At 36.7% G+C, this 24246-nt stretch overlaps 1 protein-coding gene, 1 long non-coding RNA gene and 1 other non-coding gene across 5 annotated transcripts in view; 1 reads left to right on the top strand and 2 right to left on the bottom strand.

The window, feature by feature from the left end:
• LOC131503800 (uncharacterized) overlaps window positions 1-24246 on the top strand; it is a 129543-nt gene that overhangs the window by 53277 nt on the left and 52020 nt on the right. Inside the window, exons 1-2 of one of the 2 annotated variants that reach the window (XR_009257614.1) lie at window positions 10686-10881; window positions 11599-11743. The exons of the other annotated variant lie outside the window; for it this stretch is intronic. This is a non-coding gene — a long non-coding RNA (uncharacterized LOC131503800). Of the gene's footprint in view, window positions 1-10685; window positions 10882-11598; window positions 11744-24246 lie in introns of those variants that run through there. 2 annotated transcript variants of the gene reach the window in all.
• Window positions 19028-24246, bottom strand: part of DPP10 (dipeptidyl peptidase like 10) — a 650645-nt gene continuing 645426 nt past the window's right edge. For both annotated transcript variants that reach the window (XM_058715478.1, XM_058715477.1), the window contains exons 25-26: window positions 22273-22346; window positions 19028-20561 (exon numbers count right to left, since the gene is read on the bottom strand). In XM_058715478.1, coding sequence (XP_058571461.1) covers window positions 20427-20561; window positions 22273-22346 — 209 coding nt within the window. In that variant the 3' untranslated portion in view covers window positions 19028-20426. The remainder of the gene's footprint in view (window positions 20562-22272; window positions 22347-24246) is intronic.
• LOC131505787 (U6 spliceosomal RNA) lies at window positions 21536-21638 on the bottom strand. Its single transcript, XR_009258561.1, has one exon. It is a non-coding gene; the product is annotated as a U6 spliceosomal RNA (small nuclear RNA).

Here is a 24246-nt window from a genome sequence, read left to right as displayed (position 1 = left end):
TTAAACAGCCCTTACTTTCCATCAGTGTCCCTATATATTTACTTTCCTATGGTTTGTCTCTCTCGGAAATATGAAGCCCTTTTCTTACGTATTGTTATTTGTCTACAAATCTGTTGTTCTTTGTTAAAATGCTATATAATTCCAAGTTCTAACCACCCCTTTGAGTTATTTATCACTGAGTTTCTCCTGTACATTTGTGAACCACATGTGTTAATAAAGGGCTTGCTTTTCTCTTGTTAATCTGTCTTTAGTCAATCTAATTTGCAGGGTCCCAGACAGAGAACCTAGGAGAATAGAGAAAGAAGGTTCTTTACCTCCCCTAAAATATAAAATACAGAGTTTAAATAATACCAAAGTGAATTAATCTTATAAGAGAAAGACTGTGTGGCTCAGTCAGCTAAGTGTCATGATCTCAGGTCATGATCCCATGGCTCATGAGTTCAAGCCCTGTGTCTGGCTCTGTGCTGACAGCTTAAAGCTTGGAGCCTGCTTCAGATTCTGTGTCTCCCTCTCCTTCTGTCCCTCTCCACTCGTGTTCTCTCTCTCTGTCTCTCTCTCTCTGTCTCTCTCTCCCAAAAATAAATAAGCATTAAAAAAAATTTGTTTAAAAAAAGAGAAAGAGAAAAATCTTACCCGTATTGAGAAACATGTATTTGTTTAAGGTAAAATTCTAGTCTCTTCCAAAAAACTATTCTCCTAAGATATCTATTTATAAATATTTGGCAAATATAATTAAATATAGTCATATTTATGCTTGAAAATATTACATTTTAATTTAAAAATATGGTAATTGAAATGGTTTCTGTTAAGAAATAAAAGTGAATGGAAAAGACCATTTTCAGGTAACATTTTGTGGAGATATGCTGAAAGTTGGTCAAGGAATATGATCAACCATAGATTTTGGCCTATATTTATTTATTTATTTATTTACTTATTTTTTAATCAGTTTTAAGTGTATGTCTAGTCAATTTCTGAGATCTCTTACGTGCAATTTCATTCATGGCTAATTTTTGCTGCTTTGTCTTCAATCTCTATCCTTTCCTTTAAGAACCCTTTTCCATACGGAAATTTCTTACTTCTGACTGAAATGGTTTCCTTACAGGTATGGTATTTTTCTTGGAAATTGCTTGCTTCCTTTCTTGTTTGCATTCACACTTGGTTCGTATTTAAACATTTAGAGATATGAATATACACATAAAACATAAATTAAATAAGATACAGCCTCAGTTAAAAGTTACTAGTGATATTTACTCACTTTTTTCTTTCAATATTTTAGATGCATAATGATGAATCTTTGTTCTATAACAACTTGGACTTAAACGATTACCTTTGATACCTCATTGGTTTATGTAAATTCTGTGGTTTCATTGATCTATTTTTCAAAAGAAAGATTGCTCACATAGTAAGTCATATTTTTCAGACTAATGTGTTCCATTTGGAAACTAGGAAAATAGGGAATCTACTCTTCACATACAGTCAATCAATGTGCTCAACTGCATCTTCAGTGACATATTTAAGAAGTTGGATAAAGCTCTCCTGCTGCAAATCACAAATTTTACTCCATTTCTAAATGTTCAACTGCACATGAAATTATAAATCATATTTTCAGCATATGTGTTTGAATGTAGTTTTCACTAATTCAAGTAGGCCTCTCATTTCAGAAAATCAAAACATCTTTATGGAGTACCTTCTGAATGTCAATTTCTACTACATCTCAGGGGTTCAACGATGTATAAAGATGATGTCTTTACTCAAGGATCTCACAGATTGTGTTTGCATATTTAAGTTTTCTTTTGAGCTCTGGGGAAAAATATGCTCTCACAGTTTAAGATTTATGCTACAAATTGAGTAGTTCTTTTATAATATGTGATTAGATAACGCTATTTCTTTTTTGAACTATTTCTCCTTGCATATAAAAATTTGTTGAAGAGGAAAAGTTCTAATAACAATTTCATCTTATTAATAATGGAAGAAAATATTCATTTGCAGAGGGCAACAAATCAGGTCCCTTCCAATTCTTTTATCCAGTCTCTTTTCATGTCTTTCTGAGGTTTAAATTTACCTAAATAAAATATATACATTTACACTTTTTTACAGGAATAATTAAAATATTTAATCACAAGCAAGGCATGCTAACCATATATTTATTTTTTTAATGTTTATTTACTTTTGAGAGAGAGAGACAGAGTGTGTGTTGAGAAAGGGCAGAGAGGGGGACACAGAATCAGAAGCAGGCTCTAGGCTCAGAGCCCAATGAAGGGATCGAACTCAAGAACCAGGAGATCATGACCTGTGCCCAAGTCTGACACTTAACCAACTGAGCCACCCAGGCGCCCCAAAACATGCTAACTGAAGTCAGATCTTTGTCTTGAGAAAAAGAGCACACACCATTTATGACTGTAGTAATTACAGTAAAATATTAGCCCTAGTTTTAGCAAATGGAGTTTGGGCTATCAATACATCATTACTGACATCAAGCAGCAGAGTCCCATATCAAGAGTTGTTGTTCTTATTATTAATATTATTATTAATTCTAATTCATGTTACTTTGGGCAGGAGAATTTTGAGAGGATGGCAGTAACATAGTTTTAGAATGTCCCTGAACATTTGCACAAAAGTAAATATAAGTGTCAAGACAGCAAAAACAATAAGCATATGGCCAGCATCTAGAACAAAATTAAGTGACCAAGCACATCCATAGTCCCCAAAATATAAGTGGAGCAAAAAAACAACAATAAAAAACCTGTGTTGTACTAGCAGTAGTACAGAAGGAAGGAGAACAGAGTTTGGAGAGCTTAAAGACGCAATGTGAGAACAGCTGCAGACAATGGAAAGTGGCTTCAAGCCTCCAGTGAATGGGGAAATCGACTGCTGGGAGGTAAAGTCAAATGGTGCTAGAGTAATTGGGGATCTCTGAACTCTTAAAATGATCCACTAAAATTTCCTTTCAGGACAAAGCCCCCAAAATATGAGAAACTGTTGGGGTCTACTTGCAATTGATGCATGATTTTGTATCATCATTAACTGGCCATTGTGGAAATACTGATCCACTAAATTAGGCAATTCTTGCAGATATTTATATATTTTATCATATGATATGAAAAATCACATTCTTAATAATCTCACCCTAAAATTCATAAATGTTGAAAAGCTGTCAAGATCATGGTGTAAGATAACTACGTTTTCCTAATTTTTTAAAAAAACATTTTAACGTTTATTTATATTTGAGAGAGAAAGAGAGAGATAGAGCGTGAGCAGCGGAGGGACAGAGAGAGAGAGAGGGAGACACAGAATCCAAAGCAGGCTCCAAGGCTCTGAGCTGTCAGCACAGAGCCCGACGCAGAGCTCAAACTCACAAACTGAGATCATGACCTGAGCTGAAGTCAGATGCTCCATCCACTGAGCCACCCAGGTGCCCCTTCCTAAATTTTAATGTTCATTTGAAAGTACAGATTTTTTACAGATAACAAATAAAATCAGCTTTTTCTCAAAACTATAGCCTGAATTTGTTAATTTTCAAAAATATTTCTTTCAAAACTCCAAGTCTGAATAAACATAATTTATCAGTCGGTAATTTTTTGTTTCATGTAAAAATGGTGTTTCACTAGAAAAATAACTAGCTCAGCTTTCAAATCACACAATGGCACACAAAAAAATACCTTTCCTCAAGACAACCATCATACTTTGGTATGCAGGAAAAGTGCTTTATGCATATTGCTTATTTAATCACACCAAATATTAAAAAGACATGTCCTTGTTGGTTGACATTTAATAAGGTTAATATTTTTTCATTGCTTCATCAGAAACATTTTTAAGTGACACTGGTTTGGTTGTTTTGTTTTGTTTTCCTGTAAGTATATGACAATGAAGAGTGCAGTGCCTACTAGTTCTATTTAGTGTCACTGCTTTGATTGTTTGCTAAATGCTAGCACTTATAATGCCCAACCCCACTGATTTTGCATCAGCAGTAAAATGTTAATGTGGTTATTCTTGGATGAATTATAATATATATGTAATCAGCACTACTTCTGTTTGTTGCCAAGCATTTACATGGAAATATTCTCAAACTAGTTAGTGCTGATACTAGAAGAATATAAGAAAATTATAACAAAGTAGATTAAAGCTACTATAAAATATTTTAAAGTAAATGTCAAGAAATTAAGAGAATACTATAAGAATCAAAATAATAGCATATATTAGAATTAGATAAACTTATAATGAGGTGGTTGGAGAAAAAGAGTAATTTGAAAGAGTATACTGGAAGAATTTAGGCAAGTTTAAAAAATTAAAACTAATTTCAGAAACGAAACTTTAATTATAAAAGTAGAAAACTGTTTAGACATCCAGGCTCCAGATAACCTAGCAACTTTTATAAAGCAGATATTATAGGGTGTAAGAAAAAATAGATATAGAATACAGACTGATAGTAGGAGACTCTAACACATCTCTCTCAACTGAAGACAGATGAAGTGGACAAAATATTAGTGATAATATAAAAACCTTAACAGCTGTAGGGTAGCAGAATATATATTTACCCAAAAATATGTCACTTTGATGTAAGGATTATTTTGAGCTGAAAGCAGGAGACAAGAAACAGATACACGAAAAGCTCTCTGTTCTCTCCCTATTTGCCAAAAACAGGACTATATTTTTTAAAGGTGCCCCTGCCCCCACTGCCCACCTCTCTACCAAGAAGGACAAATGTTAATCACTGGCTACAAATTAAGACTTTTTAAGGGCCAATAATATATATATATAATATATTATCCAGTGAACTCCAGTTCTAGAAATTTAACTTTCTTTTCAAAATGCATAATGAACACTCATTAGAAAAATATTACCAAATGACCATATCTCAGGCTACAAGGAATATCCCATATTTCAAAACATGTAATTTAAATAGTGTTCTATCACTACTGTGTAATAACACCAGATGTGATTTTAAAACAAGTCTTTTCCACTGTAATAATAATAATAATAATAAAACCATACATATTCTATTTGACAATTCATTTGTCATCCAAGAATAAACTAAAAATTTGAAATTTACTGATAATAATAATAAGACATGACACAGAAGCAATGAGATAGATCAAAAGTACTTAGTAAAGGAAAAATCTCAGCATTAAAACCAAACAAAAATGAATAAAACATTAAACCCAAAAGTTGAAGAAGAAGAAGAAAGTCCACAGAAATAAAGTACAAAGAATAAGGTAGTAAGATAAAAGGATACATTAATAAGTTAGAAAACAGGAAAACAACAGAACGAACAAACTGAAATATTACTTTTTGCAGGGACAGGCAAACTAAAATCTCATAGATAATTTAATTTCAAAAACAAACAAGAAAAGACAAACACACAAAATCAGAAAAGATACTTTGTGCTGTTCAAAATTATGTAAAGAAAAACAAAATGACAACAAAAAATAAGCTACTCTGAACAAATATATTCAAATAAATGTTAACTCCTACATGAAAGAATTTTAAAAATCACTGGTAATAAAGATTTGAGTCAAATTGGAGACAGTAAGACTAGAGAGCAAGACGACTATAAATAAAGACACCCCCCCACACACACATGCACATACACACTCATACAAATAAAAAGCAAATGTGATCTATGGCTGAGATGTTCTTAAGAAATTAAAACAACAGGGGCGCCTGGGTGGCGCAGTCGGTTAAGCGTCCGACTTCAGCCAGGTCACGATCTCGCGGTCCGTGAGTTCGAGCCCCGCGTCAGGCTCTGGGCTGATGGCTGGGAGCCTGGAGCCTGTTTCCGGTTCTGTGTCTCCCTCTCTCTCTGCCCCTCCCCCGTTCATGCTATGTCTCTCTCTGTCCCAAAAATAAATAAAAAACGTTGAAAAAAAAAATTTAAAAAAAAAAAAAAAAAAAAAAGAAATTAAAACAACAAAAACAACAAAAAAAACCTTTTAAGGTTGTCAATTGTCATTGTCAATGCTACTTAAATCATTCCAGAACATGGATACACTAAGTAAAAATGTCCACAATTCCTTGAAACAAGCATAACATTGATCAAAAACCAGGGGGAAAAAGTCACAGCCATGAAAGAAAACTTTATACCAAACTCCCTTTTAAATACCAATACAAAAAGCTTAAATAAAATATTAGTAAAGAGAATTTAATATTCTATTTAAAACTTATATAGCATTACACCACTGTTGCAAGGGCACTCAATATTAGGAAATCTATTCACAATTCATATTAAAATATCTTAGAAGAAAAAAAATGATCCTCTCAATAGGTACCATCACGATATATGACAAAATTCAATACCCACATAAGCTAAATAACTCAATAAAATATCTCAACCCAATAGTTACCCTCTCTCTTAATAAGGAAACAGCTGTTAGCTTTACTAACAGCTCAGAGCCTGGAGCCTGCTTCTGATTCTGTGTCTCTCTCTTTCTCTGCCCCTCCCCCTTGGAAGTTCTGTCTCTCTCTTTCCTTCACAAAGAAACAAACGTTAATAATAATAATAATAATAATAAATAAAAAGGGATGTCCCATATTTTCAGCAAATGCAAACAGGCTAGTGAAACCAATAAGAGGCATAAAAACAGAAAAAGAAATAAAAGTGCCTCTATTTGCATATGATAATATATATTTGATAACCTCCTAAAGGAATCAAGATAAACTTATCTAAAAGTTAAGTGAATTCTGTAAAGTAGCTGGTTCAGAAAACAACATACAAAAATCAATAGCCTTCATGGATACAAAGAAAAACAAATTCTAAGGGAAGAAATTATATCGTATAACAAACACACGAACAGAAAAATAGATGAAAATATCTAGGTTAATATGAGATGTGTAAATTCATATGAGCGAAACTACAAAATACTTCTGAATGAAACATAAATCCAAACATGCTGTGTTCTTTCTTAGGGAGGATCAACATTATAAAGATATTCTCCTGAAGTTAATTTATAAATTTAATACAATGCCTCCAAATAGTGGGTATTACCACTATTACATGATTGCAATATGCACCAGTAATGAAGCATAAGGAATACATCCTGATAATCCTACAGAGTGATCGCCAGGATTTATTGTTGAGTGAAAAATTTAAGTGGAGAAATGTGTCTTAATATGTTACTGTTTATTTAAGAAGATAGAGATTAATATCAATCTATGCATATTTTTTAAATCATACTGCTAAAATGAATACATAATCCATATTTTCAGTGGTATGTATGGGGAGAGAATGAGTAGAGTGAAGAAGAGTAAGACCTAGTTTTTATTTATTTTTATATATATTTAATTTTTAATAATGCAAGTATGTTATATTATTATACAATGAAGTTCAGTGTAATAAGCAGAGATTAAATATTTAAAGAAAAATAAAACCAATAATTCTAACTTTATATTGAGTACAAAGAACAAGTGTATAAAGGAATTTTGGGGGAGCACCTAAGTGGCTCAGTCAGTTAAGCGTCCAACTTCAGCTTAGGTCATGATCTCAAGGTTCCTCAGTTTCCTGAGTTCGGGCCCTGCATCAGGCTCTGTGCTGACAGCTCGGAGTCTGGAGCCTAGAGCTGGTGCCTGCTTCTGATTCTGTATCTCCCTCTCTCTCTGCCTCTCCCCTGCTTGCACTCTCAATCTCTGCCTCTCTCTCTCTCTCTCTGTCTCAAGAATAAATATTAAAAGAAAAAGAAAGTTTTAAAAACAAAGGACTTTTTTTCCTTTAAATGATTTTTAAATACATTAATTCATCTCCATACTCCAAGGATTGAAAAAACTGAAAAAATAAACTAAATATGATTTACTAATCTTATTATTAGTGGCAAGGTTGGTATGTTTTCCCTGAGACTCTAATCTTGATTTATAGGTTAAAATAAATGAATTAGTTTTATTAAATGGGTACTCAGTGGATAGCATTTTTTTTTTTAATTTTCTCACTCTGTCCACTGAAAAAGCCTAGAAATAATGATTAACCTAGTAGCACTGAGCACTTCTGTTCAAATCATAATGTACAAATTCAATTTCACTGTAAAGAACCAGAGCTCCAAATTAGGGGAAAGAAATACAAAGAAAGTGCAGAATATTTGGGCATAACACAAAGAAAAGAAGCTATCACAAACTACCTGGATTATAACAAAAGGACTCAGGAACAAACTTAAAGATCAACTCAGACAGGCATGCTGTAAAGCATCAGTTTGGATAATAACTTCAAAGGATTAAAAGCCACACTACGTGTTTAAATTTGTAAGTTTCTAACAATTTTTTAAAATTAAAATAATTTCTTGGTAAATTTGGAAAATGATAGGAAATCAATTAATCATCTTGAAAATGTTTAAGTAGAAGGGAAAACTCAGGCATTTGTCCTGCTTTTCCCACACGTACTGTAGGAAAAGGTTTGGTGGCATTAAATTTTCTTTATAGAAACTTTTTTTTCTTTACAAAAATTTTTTAATTAAGAAGGAAGAGATGTAGAATTTCAAACTTTGGGATACTTAATGAACAGATGGATCAAGCAAAGTTGATATAAAATTTAGAAGAGCATAAAGAGACAATATCTTATATTAAAGACCCACATAAGGGGAGAAATTATCTGCAAATCCTGTATCTGATAAGAAACCAGTATCAGAATATTGAAAGACTCTTAAAAAATAACACAATTAAAAAGTGGCAACCATTTTGATTGGATATTTCTCTAAAGAAGACAGACCATTTTGATTGGATATTTCTCTAAAGAAGACAAATGACTAGTAAGTAAATGAAAAGATCCTCAATACCATTAGGCATTAGGTAAATTCCAATCAAAACTACAAGATACTTCACACGCACTAGGATGTTTAACAATAAAAAAAAAAAAAAAAAAAACTAGCATTTTCAGGATGTGGAGAAATTGGACCCTTTCACATTACTGGTAGTAATGTAAAATAGTGCAGCCATATTGGAAACCAGTTTGGAAGTTCCTCACAAACTAAACCAGTTCTCATATGACCAAGTAACTCCCCTCCTAGGTGCATAGCCAGCAGAGTTGAAAACCTGTCCACACAAAAACTAGATTATTTATAGTAATGTTATTCATAATAGCCCCAAAGTGACAAAATGCCAGATGTCTACCAACTGATGAGTGGATTAAGAAAATGTGGTATATCCACTTAATGGGTTATTACTCAGCCACAAAAAAAAAAAAAAAAAAAATGGAAGTATTGATACATGCTACAACATGGATTATGCTAAATGAAAGAAGCCAATCACTAAAGTCCACATATTGTATGATTCCATTTACATTAAAATTCCAGAATAGGCAGGTCCGTAGAGAAAGAAAACTGATTAGTGCTTGTCAGGGGGTAAGGAAAAGTAGACATGGGACATAAGGTTAGGATATAAGGTTTCTTTCTGGGATGGCAGAAATGTTCTGAAAATAATATTTGCATAACTTTGTGTATAGACTACAAACCATTTGATTGTACACTTTTATTTCTTTGGTTTATTTATTTGAGTAATCTCTATACCCAACGTGGGAGTCGAACTCATGACCCTGAGATCAAGAGTCACAGGCTCCTCTGACTGAGCCAGCCAGGAGCCCCAGGGATTATACACTTTAAAACATCATTTGTATGGTTTTATGAATTAGAGTTCATTCAAAAAGAAGTTTAAGTAGAAGGTCATAGAAAGAGTCTATGTATCTGGGTCTTGGGATTCAAAAAGTCACGGTTTATTGATCATAAAGGGAAAGTGTCAGGATTAAAATCTTTCTTTTCAATAGATAAAAATGAAGCTCAGATTAAGGGACATAGTCTTCTGTTGCTATTAGCTACCTATATTTTGAGTGACAGGTAAAGAAGTTCTGGTACCCTATTCCTCCAAAGATTGTGCACATTCTTAAACTATGCTTTAAAAAGAATTTAGGTTTTGGGTGCCTGAGTGACTCAGTCATTTAAACAGCTGGCTTTTGATTTTGGCTCAGGTCATGATCTCACAGTTCTTGAGTTCAGGCCCTGAGTCGGTCTCTGCCCTGACATCACGGAGCCTGCTTGGGATTCTGTCTTCCTCTCTCTCTCTGCCCCTCCCCGGCTTGCTGTCTCTCTCAAAAGAAATAGAAATAAACTTAATAAAAAAAAATAATAATAATAATAATAATTTACGTTTAGTTACTGACTTTACACCGGCTTACAGGTAGATTTAAGAAATACATTAATTTTTGTAAGTTTATTTATTTTCAGTGTGCAAGCAGGGGAAGCACAGAGAGGGAGCGACAGAGAGAGACAGAGACAGAGAATCCCAAGCAGGCTCTGTGCTGCCAGCATTGAGCCCGACAAGGGGCGGGGGATGGGGAGGCTGGAATTTACCAAACCCTGAGCTGGTGACCTGAGCGAAAACCGAGATCGATGCTTAACGGACTGAGCCACCCAGCCCCCCATAAATACATTAATATTTTTTAATGTTAAAAATATGTAAACAGCATGCAACTGCGTAACACTGAAGAAGGGAATTGGGTTCCTATCAGGCAAGAAAGCTCGGGAAGCCATGCTACTCTGGAAGCCGACCTACCCCCTACGTCCCTTTCCAAATGGCACTATGTATTTTGGTTATCTGGTCCTCGTCCACCGTCGTGGACCGTTTTAAATTGTAAACGTCTCCACACCTCACTGTGGGACTCGTTCGGTAACTAATAACAACAAACAGGGACTCACTCTGATCGCAGGCGCGGCTGCTCCAAGGCCGACGGGAACCTTCTGCAGCGCATGCGCCCTGGTACTTAACAGGTTCCGAGAATTTCCAAAGGACGCAGGTCAGCCTGGCCTTTGCATGTTTGAGCGAGATCCGCCGGACTGTGGCGTCCTCTGGTGTCTCTGTTGCTGGAGCGAGTCCCAATGAGTTCCCATCTCCGCCGCAGACACTTTAAGATTAGTAAGTGTGTCTCCTTCAAATATTCTGCAGGAGCTTTTCAAAGGTGTTTTTGCGCTGGGTCGTGGGGCAAGTGAGTCCTTGCATGGGCCCTTTAAGAGGAGGTTCTCCTTTCCCTACAGCCTGTGGTTTTCCTATAGAGAATCCCCCTTTGTCTTCAGAACCAGGAGTTTGGGTGCTCATGTCTCCTGTGTAGGATCTAGGGATTGGGGTGCCTGATGTAAAGCACACAGCCCTTGCTTTCCAGGGAAAAGTCTTGTATTTTGGAGTTGCCTTCTGATTGTGGATTGCTACACCTGAAGTGTCTTGTCTGTTTGTTAGAGGGTCTCTCTGGTGAGACCCTACCTCTTGTACCTGCTTTGGATGCTGCCCTTATATCCTTTGTTGTGGAGGCTTTGTTTGGACCAGTTGTCAAGTCTTTTCCCGAGAAAATTACTGCATATGTAGTTGTAAATTTGTTTTGTCCGTGGGAAGAGGTGAGTGCCAGATCTTCCTACACCACCGTCTTCAGCCCTGTCCTCCCAGAAATCCCGGGGTCTATGCTGGAAAGAATTGGGATTGCGTCTCCTGGGGTGGGGTCTATTGTGCTCCGTGTAAGGGGGAAATCAAAGGAGTATATGAAATGTCTCCTATTCAGAATTGTGGACTGTGCCAGTGATAGCTAGCACTCCCTAAATTCTACATTTGCCTCCCTGAATTTTCTAATCTCTTTGATATTAGGTTGGACCCTGAGAGCTATCCTGAAAAACGGACTACAGGCAGGTGTGATGGGTATCACTTCTGAGAGATGGCAATTGAAAGCTGCTATTGGGTGTCTCCTTCAACCTTGAGGTTACAGCTTGGAGACAGGTGTTTCCAATAACAGGTGAGAGTAAAACCATATATATGACACCTGCCCATTTTTGACCTCATGTGAGTGAGAAAGCTTTAGTTCTTTAATGTTTTTTCTTTGATTGCACTAACCTGTGAGTCTTACTTGAGTAATCCATAGGCTTTCAGTAACTCAACTTTATTAAGCTTACAGTTTCCTTATATAATAATTAGGATAGTAATTGTACTTAATTCCCGCAGCTGCTTTAAAGGTGAAATAAATCTGTTAATGAGCTTATCCTGGTGTTACCGAAACTTAAGTTCAGCTGCCTATTGCTAGAAAAGCCATTACTCGTGAGGGAGTCTTGATTGGAAAGGAATATGAGCTTTATTCAGGAGGCCAAGGCGGGCCACCTGGGGAAATGGGGGACTCTTCTCCAAAGGTCAACTTCAAGGTTTCTGTCTGGCCCAGGGATTTTTAAAGGGATTTAGGGGAGTTAATCAGTAAGGTCATAATATTTCTTGATTACGTGCAGACTCGATGGTGCCAGCTACAGATGTTAGTGCTCGGAGGTTGTGCAAGGGGGTCAGGTCCCTTAGTGCCCTGGGGGTTGTTCAAGGGGGTCTGGTCCCTTAGTGCCCAGGCATTGTGTAAAGGGTCTGGTTTTTGTTTTGTGATGTGCACAAGTTCTCTGTTCGTTCTAGGAAAGAATGCATAATGTATAGATATACATAGGTGAATCACATGGGCTGAGGTTGGGCTAAGGTTATTTGCTAAAGTGTAAAGACAAGTGGGTTGCCCAGAGGAGCCAAGGTGGCTTCCCTGGGTCCTGGCCCAGACTAAGCAATGAGTTAATGTTAGCTGTTATTACCTTTTATTTCCTGAGCAAATTATAAACAGACTAGGGTATAGTATAAATCACACACATTAAAAAGTATACATGAATGAGGCATTATGCTCAATGACGTAGAGTAATGAGAGGGAATTTAGGTTTTGAGAAGAATTCAAAATAACTGGGAGATAGAATTTGACGAAGTAAATGAGGATAAACTAAATTAAATTTCAAAATATTGTACAGATACAGAGTCCAGATGAAGTTAAAACATATAGATTTCATATACCAAACTTTTTAACTTCTTTTACTACTAGTACCTATCAATTTGGGAACAAATGGAAAGCAGGCAAATTATATGGTTTTCTGGGCTTGAGGAAAGAGGAAAGCATACCAAAAGAAGGTTGGTAAAATACAATGTGTATGACTTGTATTGCGTCTAAGCTAGAGAAAGACTGAACTGAGATCCTAAGGCAGATAGTGAGCTGGGGCAGCAGTTTGTTTTATTTATTTTATTTTTAATCCTGTGGAAATACTCATGTTTTTATAGGCTATGTATTCTTCAGTTAAAACAAATCTAACACACCACAAAATAAGAAAATTAAACTTAACCCAAAATTTTGTAATCACGGTCCCTCTTTCAGGGGTTATTTGAATTGAGAAAGAATTGTTAGGAAATGGCAGGACTTCACTCCAAATTTCTCTAAATTGATGTGGGATAGGTAGCTGCGTACAGACCCACTGCTAGCCAGTGCGACAGTGGACTGTGGAGTCCTTTTGACTTGGGAAAAACAAGTAAATTCATTATGAGATAGTTATTCAAAGGGAACAGGTCCAAGGGACTAGCATATGCCATAAGGGAGCATTATAAATGACTCAGTGAAAATCAAACCATGATTGAATATGCTGATACTTTTTAGTAAATGATGACTCCTTTAGCTATAACATTTGAATGAAAATAGCCATTTATACATTTGACATGTTAATTAAATTAAGTGTTCAAAAAGTGGGGGTGGGGATCCTAATGCTATATCAAATAGCACAGTACCTGCTGCATAGTAGGCACAAAACGTCTTTTCCTTATTACATGATTTTAAGTCAACCTTGAAGTTGAAATTTTCCATTTATCCTGGGCAAGAGAATTTACAACTTGTTCTCCCCAGAGGCTCAGAATCCAATTACATCATACAGATCATTAAAAGTCACACATGGTGTCCTAAAGGGATAGAGAGTTGGAGTGTAATGACAATTACTCCCATTAAAAGAGCTTGTGAATGGGGAGGCTGTGTTACCTGTGTTTCTTTTGCTTTTCCCATTGGAATATGCTTTATGTAATCCATCAATCAGGAGAATTAATGGTGTGACTAGCAATTCAGACCATACGGAGATAATCAAGGCATCATAAATCGTGTTAGAGCAAATAAAGCCTGCAAAATGGGACTGCTAGCACAGCAATCAAATTTCAAAACTGCCTGCCTGCACTAGAAACCATGTTGATAATGAAGAGCAAAGGTGAAAAGAGAAAATGTCAGCTAGGGAAGGAGCATACCAACTCTTCAGAAGAGAGGGTGGGGCAGATTTGGGGGGATTTCTGGGAGGAAAAGTGAGATCCCTTCAAACAAAGGGTGTGTGTAAACCCCAGGTCCTCACTGTTCAATGTCTTGATCTCTCTGTAGTGAAAATATCAGCAAGTAGGCTCTTACCACCTTTGGTAGGATCTACCTATTTCTTCTGTGTCCTACACTGAGCACCTGCCTTACAGCCATTGTCCTTGTTCTTACATTCTTATTTGCACCCCACTAAGGGGAAGGCAATTTCAGATATGTAACTTCCTAGCCTGCCACACCTGTATACCTACGTACAATAGGGGCTTGCAGCCAAAGCCTGGACAGAAGGTTTTGAAAGGAATTCTGCTGGAGACTTCTGGAGAAAGTCATCTTTCCTGATAAAAACCATAGTCACTCTTTGTCTATCTAGCCTGGGATACTGTTGCGAAAGGACACACCAGCTGGAGCAGTTGTGGTTATCTAGAAGCTAATGAAGGAGCCAGATAACAAAAGGAAGCTAGAGAAGTGGCAAAGTGAGAAGAGCCTGGGATTTGATTTCCACACTGATCTGTTCAACTGTCCCCCAGAAGCACCCAATTTTAGCTCTGTTGTGAGTATATAAAGGTTCTTGTTCTTTAAGCCAGCGTCTCTCAAACTTTTACTCTGCATATAAATCACTTGAGATTTGTTACCACCAAATCTTTCTGATTTGGAGGGCCAGGATGGTGCCTGAGAGTCTGCATTTCTAAGGAACTCTCAGCTAGTACCCAAACTGCCCACATATTGGGTCACGGGTATTTAAGCCACTTTTAAGTTTGCATCATTACTTGAAATCAGATGCATACTAAGTGGCGACCCTGAATAGTGAGGGACTTGAAAGTTTAACCCAACCTGAAGATATGCAGGATGGACCTTAAGAATTCACCAGCTTGGGGCGCCTGGGTGGCGCAGTCGGTTAAGCGTCCGACTTCAGCCAGGTCACGATCTCGCGGTCCGTGAGTTCGAGCCCCGCGTCAGGCTCTGGGCTGATGGCTCGGAGCCTGGAGCCTGTTTCCGATTCTGTGTCTCCTTCTCTCTCTGCCCCTCCCCTGTTCATGCTCTGTCTCTCTCTGTCCCAAAAATAAATTAAAAAACATTGAAAAAAAAATTAAAAAAGAATTCACCAGCTAAAAAATTCATAGATAGGGTTATCACATGTGAAGGCTTTGAGGTCATCATGGTCTGTGTTCCAATCCTGGTTTATTAACAGTTTAATAACTGTGTGACCCTGTGGAAAATTGTTTAACTTCTCTGAATGTTGATTTCCTCCAAGAACAGCACTTGTCTCACATGGTTGGTTTGGGCATTCATTGAGATGATGTGACAGAGCGCCTAGATGTTGAACATACATGAATTCCTCTTCTATTGACTCTTTTGGACTTCTGTATTATTAAGCTTCACTTATGCCAAAGATTACTTAAAATGGTGCCAAGTCTGATAGAGGACATTGCGAGAATCAGCCCAGAGACTTTTCTCTTAACCAAGCTGCTGTATCACAAGCCTACAACGCTTGTATCAGACTATCTTAACCTTAATTGGAAGTCTAAAAGAAAAATAATCAAAAATGTACTTTGATAGGACTTTTTTTTAATCTGTCTGCCTTGTCTTTGATGAGAAAGGAAATTTTTTAATTTACAGACTCTTCCTCCCAAAATTGCTGGAAATTTGCCCAATGGAATGACTGTTGCTAGCAGATCTGATCAGTGGTAAAAACAAAAACATCTATTTCTTCTAGTGATAGACAAATGGGAGGTAATGCAGTTTTCCTAAGTCGTATTATAAAGAGGATTGCAGATGTCAGGTATGGCTCTAAATGTTGCAGTGTGCTTTCTGGGTTTTAATATTTGAAGATTAGGTAGGGTTTTCATGTTTACAAGCCTGGGTGCTTTGATCAACATAATGTTTTTAGTGCCTCTTGGAATGATTTTGGAATGTTCTTGGCATAACGTCCAAGCAAGGGATTTTACTAATGACATCTTAGATATATGGTCATTGTCTTCTGGGCAAGGGTTTCCATGGATGTGAATAATTCTTGCATATTTCCAATCAAAAACAAAATATGCTTTAATATTACATACATCCTCTTGACGTCAGTGAATCCATGTAGCTTCAAATATGGCTAGAGTGGTGCATTAGCCTATCATTACCTTTCAGTAGTATTGTATCAAATCTTTAAAATATCTGGAACCATATTCTGAGTTTAAATACTCAGAATCCTTTCTGAGATGAAACCCCTCCTACTTGAAGAGTACTGTAGAGCAGAAAGGCTTCTCAAATGGCTGGAGCTAGGTTTTCAGCTATTCACTCATTAGTTATATTAGTGTGGGCACCTTACATACTCCTCTGAGAGTCCCATTTCCTTATCTGTAAAATGGGAATCATTTTACATACTTGAGGGCACATTGATAAGTTTAATTTGATAATGAATGTAGAACACTTAGTTGATACTTGGTATTAGTAAGCATCCAGGAAATTTTAGGTAGAAACAGCTTGTTCCAGGGGTGCCTGGGTGGCTCAGTCACTTGAGCATCTAACTTCAGCTCCAGTCATGATCTCACAGTTTATGAGGTTGGGCCCCATGTCAGGCTTGCTGCTGTCAGTGCAGAGCTGGCTATGGATCCTGTCTCCCTCTCTCTCTGTCCCTGCCCCACTTTCTCTCTCTCCCCCAAAAATGAACATTAAAAAAAACAGCTATTCAAACCTGAAAAGCAACCACCTCTTTATTCTCATTTTATTTGCTCATCCTGTAGTATTCACATTGGTATACTCTTGTGGGCCAAAAGGTTTCCCCCCAGAGTACAGCCTGATGCATGTGTATTTTATTTTGAGAACTGATTCTAGGAGATACAAGTGAGGGACTGAGATGGGATGAATAGGGGAAATGGGAAATAGAAAGGTATGCAGCTGAGTCCCGTGGGGCCTTGTAAGGACCATGCAGACTATCTGAGGAAAGAAAATGGGGAACATGTGGTCAACTGCTCCTGTCTTCCATTAACCGGGTTTGAGTATGGGTATGAACATCCTGATGTATATTTGTAGTGCGTAAGTGAATGATAGTGTTGGTTCCTGTAGAGAGCTGATATTATGGCAGAGAATCCCCAGACAGAAAGGGAAAGAGAACGCAGCGGAGGGAAAGTTTTATTTATGCACTGCTGGGTGCTGTATGATGTGAAGGTGGTGAGAGCATTTGAGGAGAGACGAGGAGGTATTTCATACGTGATTCTTTATACAGGCCAGGCGCTCTCCATGATCTTTGAAATTTGAGAGCAATTCAATCCCAGATTATTCTGTTTCAAAGCCCACCACTTGAGGACAATGGCTTAAATAATCCCCTGTATGGTAAAGACCCATGTTCACATCACCTCTTTCTAGTTGATCTACAACTGGAATGTGCATGACACTCAAAGGTAATTCCTATGCTAAGTATCCAATCAGAAAAGACACCCTCTCAGGGTGAACTAAGACCCACGTTTTGAAGAGTATCTTCCTTTAGTTCCCAGGGAAAGTCAAACAGATCTCATGGTCTCCTTAGTGTCTAGGTGTTGAATCAGAGACCTCCATGGAGGCAATTAACATAAAAAGTAACAGAAACAACACTTTTTTCTTTTAAAAATAGTTTTGAGGTGTGCCTGGGTTGCTCAGTCGGTTAGGTGTCCAACTTGGGCTCGGGTGACAGTCTAACGGCTCATGAGTTCAAGCCCCGCGTCGGGCTCTGTGCTGACCGCTCCAGGCCTGGAGCCTGCTTCCGATTCTGTGTCTGCCTCTCTCTCTCTGCCCCTCCCCTGCTCATGCTCTGTCTCTATCTCTCTCAAAAATAAATAAACATTAAAAAAAATTTAAAAATATAGTTTTGAAAGGTTATGTGTGTATCTATGTGGATGATTTGATACTGCTTACCTGTTTTATTATAGAATTTTTAGTTTGTCTTGAGGTTTTTACCTTTAAGGGGCAAATCACACTTAAAAAGCCTACTACTGGAGTTCTAGGAAGCAGATAGAATGCACAAATACACGTGAAATAGTTGGATTGTAACCAAGGGCAAATGTATTAAGGAGAACATTCAGTCACATGATTCTTCTAATAACTGGTGTCTATGTCGGTGAGCACTCCCTTTTCTAAAGCAGCCCAGTGATTAAAACTCAAAGAATCACGGGAGATGAAAAATGTCCACCTTCCTATTAAGCAGTATGTTTTCACTGGAGGTCCATTTAGCCTTTAAGGTGAAAGTGGGTTCCAGACAAATGTCTTTCACATTAGAAACTGTATTAAATTAATTGAAAAATAGATAAACATTGATAATAGTAATAAAACAGGAGAAATGATGAACAGTAAAAGGTAAATACTTTTAAAATGTTGCTCAAATAGACATTCAATAAAACCACATCTTTCAGACAACATAATTATTTGCATCATAAAAAACTCTAGTGGTTGAAATTTAAAATATTGATTAAAAAGCTTCAGCTGGACTTCAAATCAGCCTAAAAAGAAATTTCCATCTTAATAAAATAGGCAAAACTTTCCTTTTAAACATTAAAACTTATTTTTTTTTAAAAAATGTGTTTACTATTCTTGAAAAAGACCTGAAATGGGTCTCTCAGAAAAGTGAGCCTTTCCCATTTTAAACTGAATTCAGCGGAGCAGTGAAGACACAATACCATAGCATCCAGAAGAAAAGTCGAATATCTAAAAAACAATCTCTACGTTTCCAAATACCCAGATTTTGGAGTTGATCCTTTAAACAAACAGGAGGGTTACTGAGCAGTTCTGTGACATCTTTAAGTTTCCTCCTGGTGTTCTAATGTCATGATATCCAGCCTGTCCTGAGGAATTTGAGAGAAACCACAAAAACATAGCATGCTGCCTAGAATTATCTGAACTTGTAAGCTTGATTACAGACTTTCAGACATCTGAGAAGATCCCTTAAGTCACCAAAGTGATTTTAGTCACCAAATTTAATATTCTCATGACTTAAATTTGACTTCAGACAGTCAAGTTTATTTTACACTCTCAGTTACTTACTACTGCAAGTCAATACAGCACAGGAATTAATGCATTTGTGCCTTCAACTCAAATAGCAAACACTGCTGTTTGTGAACTTTTTGGCCAATGAATATAAAATATTTCATTTCTAATTCTCACCAGAAGGATTTAAATTAAACAGTAACAGATGAAGTGGGCAGGCACAGAATACTAATAGGAACTGGCGAATGAAATAATCCAGCTCTTTGCTTTTACAATGAAAATGAGAATTGATTCTGCATTGAGAGAGAGAAGTAAAAGGACCAAGTGTTTTAAAAAAAGCCTTCTCCACCAAAAGAGCAAAATAGCACTCAGTGGCATTGCATTGTTAACAAAATTTCTTTATCAGAAACTATAATTTAATATTTAAGTATCTAATTTACATGTGACAAGGTATCATATTCAAAAAATTAAATTGCAACTAGAAAACTAGTAACCACTAAAAACGATACCAAACACAACCCAAACATTTATAGGAAAGCAACAGCTAGAGTCTGAATTGGAAAAAATGTTTCATCATATTTGGCTCATTAAACAAAGCATCCATTACAGCCTGTAAAAGAGCATCTCTTCTAATTCATCAGAAGTTTATCCTTTGTAGCATGAATAACATGTAAAGATAGATTTATTGACTGTATATGCACACGTGTGTCTATATATTGTGAGACATACACTCGTGTGTTGTTTTAAAGATACTGTATCTACTGATAACTGGCTGAACTTTGGAAGGTGCTGAAATCCGTATTTCTACATGACCCTTGACCCATTTAATAATGTCTTTTTATAAACAAATTACATAAAATACTCTGTTTTTTATTAACTGAATATTTTCGTAAGCATAATAATAGACAATGAAGGAATTGCACTTGTAAAGATACAGTAAGGTGTTAGATTGCAGCTCAGCCATCAAAGATCAGGGGTGTGGTACTGATAAGTAAGTGTGCATCCTATGCAAAGATGATGGTGGCCACTGAAATTAAAATGAGCAACTAGTTACAGAACAAAGAGGGGGATAACAGAAGAAAACATGCACTACTCCTACTTTAATGCAAAACTAATTTCTCCCAGGAAACCAACCCTTAGACCTTCCTTACACAAAGAAACAGGTTCTGCACCCTTAGCAACACAGTAGACTTGGACATCTGGTTTCAAATTCTAGTTCATTGTCTCTGAGTGTGCTGTTCCAGTGTCACCTCCTTAAGCTGCCCTTGGAATTCTGGAGCATGTACAATATTACAGTCTCTTGGTTAGGTTCCATTGAGCCTCAATATCCCCTTCAGTTCTATATAAATAGGGTCCGTTATTCATCTTCTTCTGGTTCCTGTGGTAACATGGGTATTTCTTCCTTTAAACAATCACTGAAGAATCTGAGGATTGTGCTGTAGAGATGATACTTGCTCTTCTCAGATATGTTATGACCTTCATCTGGGTAGATCTAAGATATTGAGGGAGGAAGAGATTTAAAGTTACCAAATAGATACTGTCCCTCAGAGTTCATTCCTTTAGCCCAATGGCAAGGGAACTTTGGAAAGTAATATCTGACCAAAATCTAACCTAATTTAACCCTTGAGTTCTTTGTGCCCAGCTTTTCTTTTTGTAATTATAATCCCATGGTAATAATTGAGATAAAATACAATTTTCTATGTATTTAAATTAAAATTCATTGGTCAAAAAAAGTAGAGCTGTCTGTGTTCGTGTTGGCTAAGACAACACTAACATTCCCCTCAGCTTGACTAAATTTTAAAGTTTCTTCCCAACTATAGGGCCCTGACCTTTCTTTTCTTAAGAGCATTCACTCTAGAAAACTCGCAATTTTGTAAATTCTCTGTCCCTTTGTATGTAAATCTTCTTCAGTAGTGCCACTTTTACAATTTAGGAAATGTCCTTCTCAAGGACCTAAAAGCCATTTCTCCTAAATGTAAATATTGAAGGGGATAAACCCTCCTCCAAGTTGTAAAACTACCTTTTGTCATAAACAAAGTTTACTTTTCCTTTTGGTAAGGTGAATTACCACACACAGATGACCTATGATTCCCTCCACCTCAGTTATTAAATACTCTCCAGCCCTCTATTTCAAAAGATTTAATTTCTCTCCTCTTTTGCAATAGTCTTAAATAAAGTCTTCCTTGTCTGTTTAATCTTGTCCGGTACAAATTTTATTTTGACAATGACCCCTCCAATATAAAAGACATTAGTAATTTTTCTAAAATTACAAATACAAATATTTGTCAATTCCTGGGTGTACAGTTTTTTTTTTATTTTTTAAACTTTTTATTACTTTTACTATTAACATGACATCACTTATTTTTTACTTTTTTAATATTTTCAAGTTTTTATTTTAATTCCAGTTGACTTACAGTATTATGTTGGTTTCAGATGCACAGCACAGTAATTCACCAGTTTCATACAAAAAATATAGAACGCTTCATGAATTTGCATGCCATCTTTGTGCAGGGGCCCTACCAATCTTCTCTGTATTGTTCCAGTTTCAGTATATGTGCTGCTGAAGCAAGTATCTAAGTATAACTTTTTTAGATGGTGCCTCACTTCTGTGACAAAAGCCTCCTACTCCTTTGTATTGTGGCATGACCTACCATCTATCTCTATATCTCCATGGGTCATCATCCTAACCCTGGTACGTGCGTTGTAGAAATGTTGAACTACTTTTGGTTCTTTAAAATGCTGAAAAATGAAAATCACTTCTTTTCCCCCTTCTGTGACTCCTCCCTCAGACGGAAAGTTCCTTAAAGGTGTAAGATCTGTCGTATTGATCCATCTAGCCTAGTGATCGCTATAAAGTAAGTCTTGGATACCATTTACTATATGTGGTTGCGCACGTAATAAAGGATGATAAAGGGACTAGAAGGGAAATAGAACATTAAGCCTTTAAGACAATTCGTTATTCATGATAGAGATAAAAGTCTGAGAGGAAAAAGATGCTTTTGGAAGTTTATTCAATTTAGTTATCAAGCATGAGCTGATCTACCTTCTCAGCATGGTAACGGGAAAACAGCCCACAATCTTTGATACGTAAAAATCACAGTTAAAAATAATAGCACGGGAGACAGAGTAGTACAGAAGCTGTGTTCTGTATCCCATAACTAAAAACCAAGGTAGGAAAACAGTCTTGTGAAAAAGTGGCTTACCTGCATAGTATAATTCACTCCAGCTTTTATTAGATGTTTGATCAATTCTGCTGAATGCTGGAAATGGACTTTTGCTGGAAGAAATTAAATTATATTATTCAATGCAAATACATTTGTTAGGATCAGAACGTTTTAAATCATTTTTTAAAGAGATTATGTTACCTCACATACATTGCACATCAACTCAAAAGCCAGTAAGATACGATGCTGATAAAACTTTGAGGTTTATGAAAAAAAAATACTAAACATTACAAAAAAATAGACTGACACAGGAGCTACTACTGAGGCTGTACTTATTGTAAAGGATGGTATTTAAATTTACTTTATCATTTGTTTATTTCTAATTGTTCAAATATGTTATATCATTACAACTATTTAACACACTGAATATCTATCTGTATGATAATATAGCAAACCATCTTTCCGTTCCTCTCTGAGGATTACTGGGGCCCAGTCTCTGTCAGATACTGACATTTTTTTTTATTTTAAATTGGAAAAAATTATTCCATGTTAAGAAATTAGCCTCTACATCTCATTATTGAAGGACTCAGTATTTAATGGGGATCATACAGGTTTCTCCTGTTTCCTTCTGTCTTCCCTCTCTGCCTGAACCTGAGGTCCAAAACTCTGAAATACACGGCACAGTAGATTGGGGCTGTGTAAATTGCCCTAACTAGCTCTGAAGACAGATGGATCACTCAAACCTCTTTGTACAGCACTTTGCTCAGATGCTGCCTGGCTATTTATTCCTATACTTTGTGCATCTTTAAATTTCTTTAAATAACTTTTAAGCTAACCTTTAAGTGTCTTTATCAAACTAGGTTGGACTTAAATAGTTTAATATTCTTCATTGCTCTAATTCTATGATGCTGCTTAATCCTACTACATAGCAGACAATAAAAGATTCCAAAAGATCATTTAAATCTTTTTAAAATCTACCCAAGATCTTTTTCAACTTCTTCCTTTTGTACTTAGAGTATTACCATGTTACTTCTTTTTTTTTTAATATTAAATTTATTGTCAAATTGGTTTCCATACAACACCCAGTGCTCATCCCAACAGGTGCCCTCCTCAATACCCATGACCCACCCTCCCCTCCCCCATCAACCCTCAGTTTTTAAGAGTCTCTTATGGTTTGGCTCCCTCCCTAACTTTTTTTTTCCTTCCCCTCCCCCATGGTCTTCTGTTAAGACCATGTTACTACTTTTTTTTTTTAATTTTTTTAATGTTTATTTACTTTTGAAGGAGAGAGAGAGACAAAGTGTGAGTGGGGGAGGGGCAGAGAGAGAAGGAGACACATAATCCCAAGCAGGCTCCAGGCTCCAAGCTGTCAGCACAGAGCCTGATGAGGGGCTCAAACTCATGAACGGTGAGATCATGACCCGAGCCGAAGTCGGTCGCTCAACCGACTGAGCCACCCAGGCGCCCCATCATGTTACTTCTAAGTAAGTTTGAAAATCGCCCTGTAAAGGTAACAGTTATGAGAAATGCTGATGGGGGGGGGGGGGGACACAATGATTAAGGTAAAACGATCCCTAACAGAGCTCAGTTGTTTATTATCGAAAAAAAAGTTTGAAAAGGACTCTGTCATTTCACTGTATGGATTCACCTGAGAAGATAAATGTACAAATATATCTTACAGTTAGATTTTTTTTGTTTAGTTTCTGGTGTGAATCCTGTTGGAATTTATCACTAGCCCCCATCCTAAAACAGGAGTATTAAGGGTCTGATTGTCTTTGTGAACTAATTTGTTGATAGTTTTGGGGGGTAATATTAATAATAGTACTATTACAATGCCATTGAGCACCTATAATCCACCAGGCCCTTATGAGGTGTATGTATGTGGTGGGTGTATAAGAGTGTGTGTGTGTGTGTGTGTGTGTGTGTGTGTGTGTGTGCGCGCGCATGCATGCACAGGTGCTTTTCCTCTGAAGTGGCCAGTGCTGAACCTCTGCTAGCATTTTATCAGTGGGG

Source organism: Neofelis nebulosa, chromosome 2 (genome assembly GCF_028018385.1).
Source record: "Neofelis nebulosa isolate mNeoNeb1 chromosome 2, mNeoNeb1.pri, whole genome shotgun sequence".
Lineage (NCBI taxonomy): Eukaryota > Metazoa > Chordata > Mammalia > Carnivora > Felidae > Neofelis > Neofelis nebulosa.
This window is presented reverse-complemented; position numbering and strand designations above follow the sequence as displayed.